General features: G+C 44.3%; 1 protein-coding gene across 1 annotated transcript in view; it reads right to left on the bottom strand.

The window, feature by feature from the left end:
• Positions 1–750: 750 nt before the first annotated feature.
• Positions 751–10,934, bottom strand: part of ptpn20 (protein tyrosine phosphatase non-receptor type 20) — a 79,974-nt gene continuing 69,790 nt past the window's right edge. Inside the window, exons 36-45 of the mRNA XM_007904628.2 lie at positions 9,999–10,152; positions 9,426–9,484; positions 8,807–8,907; positions 7,391–7,563; positions 6,745–6,893; positions 6,182–6,272; positions 5,075–5,406; positions 4,309–4,524; positions 2,762–2,824; positions 751–2,096 (exon numbers count right to left, since the gene is read on the bottom strand). Coding sequence (XP_007902819.2) covers positions 2,025–2,096; positions 2,762–2,824; positions 4,309–4,524; positions 5,075–5,406; positions 6,182–6,272; positions 6,745–6,893; positions 7,391–7,563; positions 8,807–8,907; positions 9,426–9,484; positions 9,999–10,152 — 1,410 coding nt within the window. The 3' untranslated portion in view covers positions 751–2,024. The remainder of the gene's footprint in view (positions 2,097–2,761; positions 2,825–4,308; positions 4,525–5,074; positions 5,407–6,181; positions 6,273–6,744; positions 6,894–7,390; positions 7,564–8,806; positions 8,908–9,425; positions 9,485–9,998; positions 10,153–10,934) is intronic.

The following is a 10,934-nucleotide window of genomic DNA, read 5'->3' as shown; positions in this document are numbered from 1 at the left end:
TGAGACATTGCTGCAATCAGATTGGCTGCCATGTTCACCTACGTCTCATCCAAAGAACGGCACCTCTGACAATGTATGGAGCACTGCACTGGAGTGTCAACCAGAGCACAAAATCCCTGACTTTGGGGTTCAAACCCACAATTGTCTGACAAGAGACGAGAGCGCTACCAACTCAGCCATGCTAGCATTTGAAATACATTCGCAGCAGTCGTTGGACACCATTACTGCAAGACGAAGCAAAGCCTTCAACTTGTTTTGACTGCAACTTATGATTCATAATCTTTTGTTCTTGTCTCTTAAGATCCATAAAGCATCATCAGACACTAAGAGGGATCTTGTTCATCAACAGAAACCAAGTGAATTGCTCAGGGTAAGACAAAGCTTCTCATTGTTACAGCTGTGTGATCAATTGGTTTTTTTGGCCTTGTGCTGTGCTGGGCCATGTATTTATCCACAAGGAGAAGTTGCAATGATTGTCAATGTCTTTTTGAATCAGCACAAATGCCTCAGTATAATCTCTCAACCGAAGGTTTGGTACCCACATTGATGTCTTGAGAAATTCAAACTATCGATTGCCATTCATCAAAAGCTTTCCGAGTTAACTTTTTATGTTTCTAATAATGTGAGGCTCGTTATTGGCATCCAGTCTGTGGAATCCGTGGAAAGGTAAGTCCAGGGTCGGGGCAATGAATCTTTTGACATTGGTTCTCGGGAATCGAATCATTGGGAAGGAATTGCACGGTTCATAAAAAGATACTTATTTAATTCTTGTCATGTGTTACAAACCGTCAAAAGTACAAAAGGGAATAACAGAACTTTACAAGTACCAGTGGCGGAAACTCATTAATCACATAGATATTGAGTATTCAAACAAGCAAACTTGTGTTAAATCTGTAAGTCTCTTGAATATTATCCAGCATTCTGCATCATATTATAAATATAATACTGGTAAATTTTGTAAAAGTAGTTCCTACAAAAAACAGGTCTAAACTGCGGTATTTCTTAATGGGATTCCTTATCAAGAAATCTCCTCAGATATCTGATGATATCCTCATCAGAGCCCCCACTTGTGAGATGCTAATTTATTGTTTAGGAAACCCTTGAGAAATAGCGCAAATTAAGACTCCGCTGTGATAAATTGTTGCTGAAAGTGGTAAAGCTAATGAGTTTGTTGTATTTTAGTGCCTATATTACAAACATTAGCTGATGGAATACACGTCATTCCGATATATCCTCATGTTAATACCCCCCACCACCAAACCATGATAAATTGCCATACTGTTTTTGTTCAGTGATTTCAATGTAAGATGGCACTCGTTTCAAATTAGAGCAACTTGCTGTTTGTACAGTGTACAATGGTGGGAAGAATGGAGAGGTGATTGGAAGCATTCGTTAGAGAGGAGATTGTTGAAAGCAGTGAGCGACGCATTGAGCTGCATTAGGATTAATGCAGTGCATCAAGGAATCACTGTCTGTGCAAATAAATCGCATAAAATCCGCCCTCAAAACTCTTGACGCAAAAATGTACCCGATTAAAGCTTTAAAATTCACAGAATTTTAAGTGTCAGTTACAACAATTTATATTGAGGGACTACGTACGCATGGGAAACCTTCAGTGAGCACAGTGCATGTGATCAGCCTATTTCAGACATGAACACTTCAGCTGTATTTAGCTCAGTGTCGCACAAAGTGTGGGAACTGTTATTGAATTAGCGGAATATGCAGGAACTTTGATTAATGTTTGCACGGAGCGCACCGACTTAAAGGGCTATTTTTGTAAATGAGTTCAGTGTTCGCGAGCTGCTCAACCCGTGTGATGCTGTGCACGACGTGGCTGCCGTTCTCGTTCCTTAAGTTCTGACTGAGAGCTGGATGCCGAAATCCCAGCATTGTTTCTTCCTCCTGGGAGAGTGCGTACGGTTCCTTCCTCGATCAAGGGTCCTTTCTAGCGTGGCCTTTCATTGAGTGCAACACGACCTCTCTGCACCCTTCAGAGCATCGCCTTCGCTCTGGAGTCTCCCCCATTACCGCTGGTCAGGTCGTTGAAGGCTCTGTAGAATTTCCAACACCACTTTGTAGCAGAACAGGTACTGATCCTGTACATTAAATGCAAAGAGTTTGTCATTTGCTTCCAAAGTGGTAAGCAGTCATTGTGAGAGAAGGGAGCAATGCTTTATTGGTCAAAGAATAAATGTTAACCATCTCAAGAACTAGGGATAAAAAGGAAGCTAATTTGTATGCCATCAAACCACTGATATAATGGGGTTTGACTGTACTCGTGCTTTTATTGATTGGGATTTACAGGAGAAAATCTTTGTGATTCCTAGTTGCATACCATCCTAGGTGGGGAGTTCAACCAATTTCAAGGAGAGTACAATACAAGTTACACCTATATAGTGCCTTGTACAACAGGGGTGGTGGTGGGTGGGCGGACTGACGGGGGTACATGTCAAAGCACTTGACACTTCTGCCTGGGCACTGGACCTGAGGAGAGGAAAGATGATAAAAAGCATGATCAAAGAGGTACATATTGAGGTGTACTTTGAGAGAGGGGAGGCAGGTAGTAAGTCGGAGAGAATGGAGCTCTGGAGAGCGGAGGCCAATTGGTTGAAAGCCCACCCATAGCTAGGAGTGCAGGGAGCCGGGGCGTGGAGTTGGCCAATGTTGGTCAAACTAAGGGAATAGCTGGGTTGGTAAGGCTGAAGGAGGAAGCAGAGGTAGGGTGGGTCATACTGTGAGGGAATCACAAAGAAGGAATCACCTTGGTTTGTATCATTCCATGACGCTGTTTCCTCATTTCCCTCACGATAGCCATGATCTCAAACTGCGAACAGATAAGACATTATTGGTAATTGACAAATGATGTATTTACCGCCACAACTGTGTTGCTTTATACGCATGTGTGTGTGAGTGTGTGGGATGGGGTGGGTGGGGGGAGAAAAACTCTCAGTCGAGTTTAAATTTGTTCAAAGGTCTTAGAATGCCAGAGCATCCAAAGGTTAGACGGATCGTTGAGTTCTATATCATCTTAGAAGACAGTTTTCTCCAGTTCACTGTAAAGAACTTGCAGAAAAAACAGCTTCAAAATTAGAAGAATTTCCCAGACTCTGCTTGCTCTGAAGTGCTTTGTTTGGCTGGCCATCCATCACACTCAGCAGACGGTCTGCCATGTTTGCCTACAAAACACACAGTCACTACACTTGACCGTAAATCATTCGCTGGGGGTAGGCGAACAAAGTGGGTAAAACTCCACATAGTCAATTAGCCAAAATACACCAGGAGAAGTAAAGGTGCCCTATTTTGCATGATTTCTTAACTTAGAAATTCGAAAGGGAATTACTTCTGGTGATTGTGCACAACGGAAACACAAGCCCTTTTTTTTTGCCCCCATCCTGCTACGATGAACCAAAGAGAGACGGAGGAGGTCATTATCGGGCCATAAATTATTATTATTATGTTTCTCGTGACAGGTTCTCACGCTGTTATTCACAGTGGTGTTGTCTCTGACTCAGCCCCCTGTTTTATCAGTGGACACTTCAAGCCATGAGCTGGTGTAATTGGAATGCTAAGCATACAGTGGCCAAGCCAACAATGTAAGGAAGGGAAGGGGGAGGGGGTCAGTGACCCTATTTATATGAAGTTAATTATGTCGATTCCTTCCTCAACTGTTTTGAATGTAGTTGCCAAGTCGGGAAACTAATTGTTCCAGCCTGTCGGGATGCTTGTGACCAGATTGCGGACTCATTTTGGAATCTTCTAGGAATGTTCAGCTGGAAAAGACCCACTGACATTTACTGGAGGTAGAAAACACACCATATTGTACTTGATCTCTGATACATTGATACAATTTCTCGCAATGCTGTGTTTACTTCCTAATTAACTTTTCTGAATTTAGGTGAATTGACTGTATGTTTTTGTGGAAGTTCTGCCCACAAAATAAACAGTCAATTCACTTTACAGTGCATTCTGTGAAGCACTTTGAGACGCCTCAACGACATGATATGTCGCTGTATCAAATGCAAAGATTATTTTTGTTATTCATACTCAGAATGAGGCCGCTTTGCTTCAAGTGCTGTAGTCAAATGACAATGGAAGAGTAAAAGAGAAGGGGAGAGAGAGAGAGAGAGGGGGGGAAGAGGGAGGAAGAAAAGAGGCGAGAGAGAAGGACCAATCTGTTGAAGGAGGAACATATGGCATTGAGAGGTCTGGTTAGTCTTCCCATTGAACAGTGGAACATTGTGTGCGCGTAGGAGGAAAGAAAATATTCTGGGAAAAAAGCACTCCCAGGACCACTTGACTTTCACTTACACTGAGATTTTTGTCAATCAGGCTTAATAGCACATCTGTACAGATGAGCACTCCAGCTCTTCCAATCCCTGCACTGCAGTGAACTACCACTGGCCCCAAGCGGTGGACGTGCCTCATGTACAGAATGAACCGCACAAGTTGCTCTGAAGACTGAGGAGTGCCGTGGTCGGACCACGTTACAAAATGTAGGTGTTTAATGTCACGTGCTTCTCCGGTCTGAAACAGAGAGGAAATACGCAAGAAAGAAATGCTGTCGACATCTTTATAAGGTGGATTGGTCACTCAATCCACGACTGTTTGTGGGACACTGCTGTACGCAATTGGCTGCTATGTTTCACCCCCAAAATACAGTCAATTCACTTTACAATATATTCTGCGAAGCGCTTTGAGACGTCTCAATGACATGATGAGTAAGGCACTATACAAATGCAACGATTATTATTATTATTAAGAATAAAGTCGTACGTAAAGCATCACAGAATGACACCGAGCTAGTTGGCCCATCAAGTGTAGTGACTATTATTATTCAAAAAATGCACAATGTTTTTGACGGTCCAAAATCACAAGCGAAAGAAAAATTGTATAAGCTTTTCGTTGATTTTTGATCCGCCCGCCAAAATATACAGTCGATCCATTTTACAGTGTATTCCGTGAAGCGCTTTGAGACGTCTCGAAGATATGATCAGGCGCTACATCAAATGCAAGGATTATTCTTATTATTATTTGAATCTAGAATATATTATGTCAATTGTATGAAATGACCAACCTCATTGTCAACCAACTTCAAGGACTTCACGTTGAAGGAATCCAGTGCTTGGTCATTTTCTAGCCTCAGCTGATACTTGCCGACCATCATTGGCTGTGAGGCTGTGTCAGGCCAGTATCGGTGACATTTTACCTTTCCCCTCTCGTGTTCACGGGTCATCATAGCAATGAGTGTGGCTTTGCTCTCCCAGATCATTTGCCAGAAGTCACTTGTTGTGCCTGGCAGAGGGCCCTGGCAAGCAATGTATAAACGCTTTGTGGCACCAACTGGCATCTGGATGTAGCTGGCGTTGATATAGTCGTGGTCACCAATGTGGACACGAGTTTCATCATCTGCAGTGTTTATTTGAGGCCGAGGGGAGAATGAAGGAGGAGGAAAAAGAGATTATTGTTTGATTATTAAAGCTCGCTGGGGCTCCCCTCCAATCTCGTGCCTTTCCACAGTAAAACGCACCTGTCGTGATCAGAGAGCCCAGTTTAATTCATCCTGATTCTGCCTTCAACATTGCTGCCCAATTCCAATTCTTCCCCCCCACCCCATCCACAAATATCTCCCTCCACACCATTTGTTGAATGTTTGTCGTATTGAACGTCAGTGTTGGGAGGATTATTTGCTGCCGTTCCCCACTTTCATGATCTAGTGTCAGTATCAGACACTACCAGGTCCCATACTGCAGTGGCTGGATACCCAGTAGAATCCATTGAATGGGGACATTGAGCTTGAGGTCTCAGCCTACACTTCACCACTCCATTGTGTGTGTAGCCGGGAGGTGGGGGGATTCGGGAGGTGCACTGCATTATCGGATGTTGAATAAAATCTCGTCTGCCTGTTCAGGTGTTCCTCAGCTCCAACCTCAGAGGAGCACAATCAGCAAAGTCGATTCCCACATCATCTCTCCTCTACCCTCTTCGAGGAGAATGTGTCAATCGTTGCCAAACTGCAGGCAGGACTGTGCCGTGCTCTTTGTGTATCCAATCAGCGGTTTTGATGGTCTTTCACGAGTGTAAAAGGTAATTTTGTTTGACAAATGAAAAGTAAATGGGCATTGATAAATGAGGTTTCCTGCTCCCCAATAAGTTTGGTCACAGATTTGTTGAAACTACTTACAGGGAAGGATATCTCTGTATCTGTTCTTTTCCCTGTTTTCCGGAGCTTTTCCCACCAGACAGTCATCAATCGGTTGCAGATGTTCCAAAGCCTTTAAAGAGAGACGTGTCTAATATCATTCACTATCTCTCTATCAACGCAAAGCTCCTCCAAGTTACTGTGAAAAGGTTAATGGGTAAAAGCTCTAACTTGACAAGTAGGTGTCAGCCAGGTGTTAGCTGATTCACCTCATGGCTGATTCTGGAACCTTACTGGCTGCTGTCTTTGCCTACAAAGACTAGTCATTATACAGGGTGATGATGATAATAATAATAACCCTTGCCTTTGGTATAGCTCCTTTCGCCAGAGGATGTCCCAAAGTGCTTCACTGGATACACTGTAAAGTGGAGTGACTGTGTGTTTTGTACGCGAATGATGTTGGAAATTACCTGTGAAGCGCTGTGTGACGTTCTGACATAAGGTGCTATAGAAATGTTAGCTCTTATTTGCTCCGATAATGCTTGTGTCAGGGAGAAAGACATGGAGGTCAAGGGAACAGTTTCCAGAGGTTTTTCTGCAATTACCATGAATTCTTTGAGTGGCTGTTGCTCTTCCAGCTGTTGTCGGAGGGTTTCAATGAGCACCTTGAGGCTGCTTCCAGAGTACTGACTGCCTTCTGGAGGGGTCACCACTGACAGGCTCATCAGCTCCTCCTCAGTCACTACAGGTCTACCTGATTGGGACACAGAAAATGCACAGAGGGAATTGCAAAGAAGTAGAAATACAATACAGTAGAAGTCACATTGACGCAGCGTCTTTCATGTTTGGGAGGAAGTCTCAAAGAGCTTCACAGTGCTGGGGTGGGGGAGGGCGGTTGAGGTTGGAGCGCAGTCAAAGAGGTACGTTTTGAGACGTGCCTTGAAAGAGGAGGGAGAGGGTTCGGGGAGGGGGAAACTCCAGGATGGAATTCCAGAGAGCAGGGCAGAATGACTGAAAGCCTATCCGCTGACGCTGGGGAAGAGAGGGGAGAAACATGAAATAGGCCCGTGCGGTACTGGGGTGACTGTTGCATTATCGTAAGTGCTGTCTGTCATTTGGGTGAGACATTAAACCGAGGCCCCCTTCGCTTCTTCAGGTGCTCGTAGCAGATTGCGTCTAAAAGTGTCATAAATTCAGACCCGGGGGAATCTCACTGCGATTGCTCAAAAGGCTTGTGGTTTCCAAACTGACCTGTAGGTGGTGCGGTTGCTCTGCAAGAAGAGCGAGGAGGGTCATCATCGCTGCTCCAGCCATCGGAATTATAATCTTCCTTAATGCCTCGTCCGTTCTCTGGCTTGTCAGCTTGAGGCTGTCCTGCTGACTGGTGCTGTGCTACCTGCTCATGGCTGACTGAGGATGATGAGCTTTAAAATGAGAAGGAAGTAATGAGTGGGTGGGTGTTCCTTCCACTTTTAGGATAAATGGCTTGATTGGAGGAGCAAAACCAACTCTAATAAAATGAGTCAAATGTGCCCCAGATTTCCATGGCTCTATTGAAAGGAACGAAGGAACAGGAGGAGGGCATTTACCCATTGAACCTCGGGATGTCTTGGGACATCCTTAGGACGTCCTCCCGACGTGAAAGGTGCTATACAAATGTAATCTTGTTGTTTATTGCACGACGACGGAAGGTCTAATTCATCTCCCCCAGCTATCTATTAAACATCCCAAGTGATTCTACTTGTGTGGCCTTTAGGGGCAGTATATTCCACTAAATATAACCACCCTTTTGGCTTGAGGTGGAATTTGCATTTAGAGGGTTGCAATCCCTGGATTTTGGGAGCACAATTACCATCCGGGTTCCCACGAGAAAGTCAGTTTAACCCCTGGTGTATGGGGTCGCTGCTTCACCTTCAGCATTTACTGAGTTAACACTGGGGTTAAGAGGGATTCAGAACACAATACAGTTTACACCAAAACTTCACATTGGGAAGATGGAACATGCCTCGGCTCTTGAGAGAACCCAATTAAACAAACCACCCAACTTTGAATGGTCAGCTACGTGGTGGGTTTCAAGAGCATTGAAATTACCTAAGGGCGGTGAGATAGTTATTGACATTTGGTGGAATGAAACAAGTGGAGATGCATATCCCACGGTGACAATGGCATCAAACACAGACCAGGACCATCAGTCCGATGCTGGTTGTAATATCTTGCCCATGCTATTTTGCTCACGGGTTGTTCTATCGTGCAAAAAATATCTTTGGTGTCTGACACGTGCGGAAACCCATCACTGTGCTTAAGAGTATCCGAACCAAATTGAGACTTCCATGCATCCCACCTACACGTGGAAATCCCAGAGATAAGATTGTTAGAATGGAATGCGCACTCTCTCTCTCTCTCTCTCTGGAGGGACACATCCTGCTTACCTAATTCCAGAAAGTATTAGGTGCAGGTCGGCAAGAGCCAAGGCTTGGGGACCCCAGAGTATGCATTTGTGTGTGTGTGAAGTATATTGAATATTAAGTATAATATGTATTGAAGTAAGTTACTGTGTGAAGTGCTCTGAGGCATCCTCCTAATATAAAGGGTGATGTATGCAAATTCTTGCTGCTTCTTCTTCGGTGATATTTTCACATTTTATATGATACATCATCACACCCTTACCTGTCGCTGTTGTTGTTCAGGCCATTTGAGCAGTGGAGGCTGGATATCTTGCTTTGCCCCTGAGTACGGAGCTTCAGATGAAAAGTATTGATCCCAGACCACTGAGGGAGGCGAGTGAGAGAGAAGTGAATACAAACACACAGTCACTTCACTCGCCGACAGGTTCCTTGCCAAGCGCTTTGAGACGTTATGACGTTTACAAGCATGGCATCAAACGTAAGGATTGACACAAGTCCTGCTATTAAGTTGTCCTTAGTTCTCAGGCTGGTTCAGTGAAAGAAACGGTCAATATAGTGGAGTCTAAAGACCCTATATAAATGCCATTTGTTGTTCCCCTCAATCTATCGCTTTTTTTTGGTCAGCCAGGTCTCTGACACGAGGCAATTTGTCACCATTATTAACGGTATCCAAAATAAAACTGAGAATTGCATTCCTCCCACCCACACATGGAAATTCCAGAGAGAGATTGTTGGAATTTTGGAATGCGCACTCTCTCCCTGGAGGAACATATCCTGCTTACCTAATTCCAGAACATGTTAGGCACAGTTTGGCAAGAGCCAAGGCTTGGGGACCCCAGAGTGTGTGTTGGGGTAACTGCTGCCGTCAAATCTTCCCTTACCTCACTGCAATCTCCAGCTCCTCCATTTCGCCCTTCGCTTTGTTGCCGTGTTGCTTTATCTGCAGGAATTAACACCCAGACAAGTCCAGAAACATTTGAATGCATCATATGGATTGAATCGCCAACAGTTTATATACAGTACTAAAAAAAACAAAATCACAGGATCGTATTTCAACGCTTGTTTGGCTTAACCCACGAATGGCTGTTTAGGAGAGGCTCCAGAGGGTGACTGGTGCTCGGGGAACTTTACCACAGCACGTCAGCGCCTTCTTTGAGGAAAGAGAACGGAACATCAAGAAGCGCTTTGGATGAGAAGTTAAGCCAAGGTCCTGCCTCTTTAGGCAGACGTTAAAGACATGCAACACTACATAGACGATTTAGGCTGAATGGCCTGTTTCCATGCTGTACAGTCTATGGATTTGCCTCAAATATAGTCATTACACTTTACATTAATATCCTGTGAAGCACTTTGAGATGTTTCAATGACGTGAAAAGGCGCCATATCAAATGGAAGAATTATTGTTGATGATAACTGGGTATAACATCTATACACTGGACACTGAGAAATTTTACCTGCTCTTTTGAAGGAAGATTTCATTTCAGGGTGATTATCTTTCTTGTGGCTGGACAGATCCCGGCTTATAATCAACCGCACGTTACCTTGAGCACTGCACAGAATCTCAACAGCCCGGCTGTGAGACAGGCCGAGTAGATTCTCTCCGTTCACCTAAAACGGAAATAATGCAATTTTATAAATCAATTGACCTGAGTTTGAATCCATCTCAATACCTTGGGATAGACTCTTCGCCTGTCAAATGACTTTGTGGTTAGGAGGACTTTGCGCTTGTGATCTAAGTTGATGCTGCAGTGCAGCGTTGGAGGGGCCGGTAGAGGGGTAGTGCTGTATTGTCCGAGATGCCATAGTTCTGGACGAGACCATAAACCAAGTTCAGGCGAGCGTTAAAGATCCTGCGACTATGACTATTCTGAAAGAGAAGGGTAGTTTCTTCTGGTGTCCAAGCCAACAAATCCTCCAGGCATTCACTTCCTGACTGAATGTGGGGCCTTGAGAAAACTCAAGTCCTTTTGAGACGTTTCTAGACAACATATGAAATGCAAAGATTATTAATATTATTAGTTTGCAATCTCTCCAGGGTTTAGGATTGAGTGCATCTGTAAGAGGCTAAAAATGACTGGTACAACATGACAGAAGGGGGTGGACCTCAGTTTGCGAGCTGTAGGAGGTCTCATCGCCTCTGGATTGGGGTGGGTGGGAGGGGCGGTGAGAATAATACAAGGCTCCTGATTGCTATCAAGGAGACTGACTGAACCAGGTTTTGCTGTGACCCTCTCTGCAGTTGAATTGCCTGTCAAAGCTCACACATGACCAAAGGCCATTAGCCATAGGGGAGCCAGCACTGTGGAACTGCACCCGAACAAGAGGAGATGAGAGACCAGCAGCAGAGAGGCATCAGAATAATAATAATAATCCTTGCATTTGATACAGCA

Source organism: Callorhinchus milii, unplaced genomic scaffold (genome assembly GCF_018977255.1).
Source record: "Callorhinchus milii isolate IMCB2004 unplaced genomic scaffold, IMCB_Cmil_1.0 Scaffold7, whole genome shotgun sequence".
NCBI lineage: Eukaryota > Metazoa > Chordata > Chondrichthyes > Chimaeriformes > Callorhinchidae > Callorhinchus > Callorhinchus milii.
The sequence above is the reverse complement of the archived record's forward strand: the minus strand, read 5'-3'. Positions and strand labels throughout refer to the sequence as shown.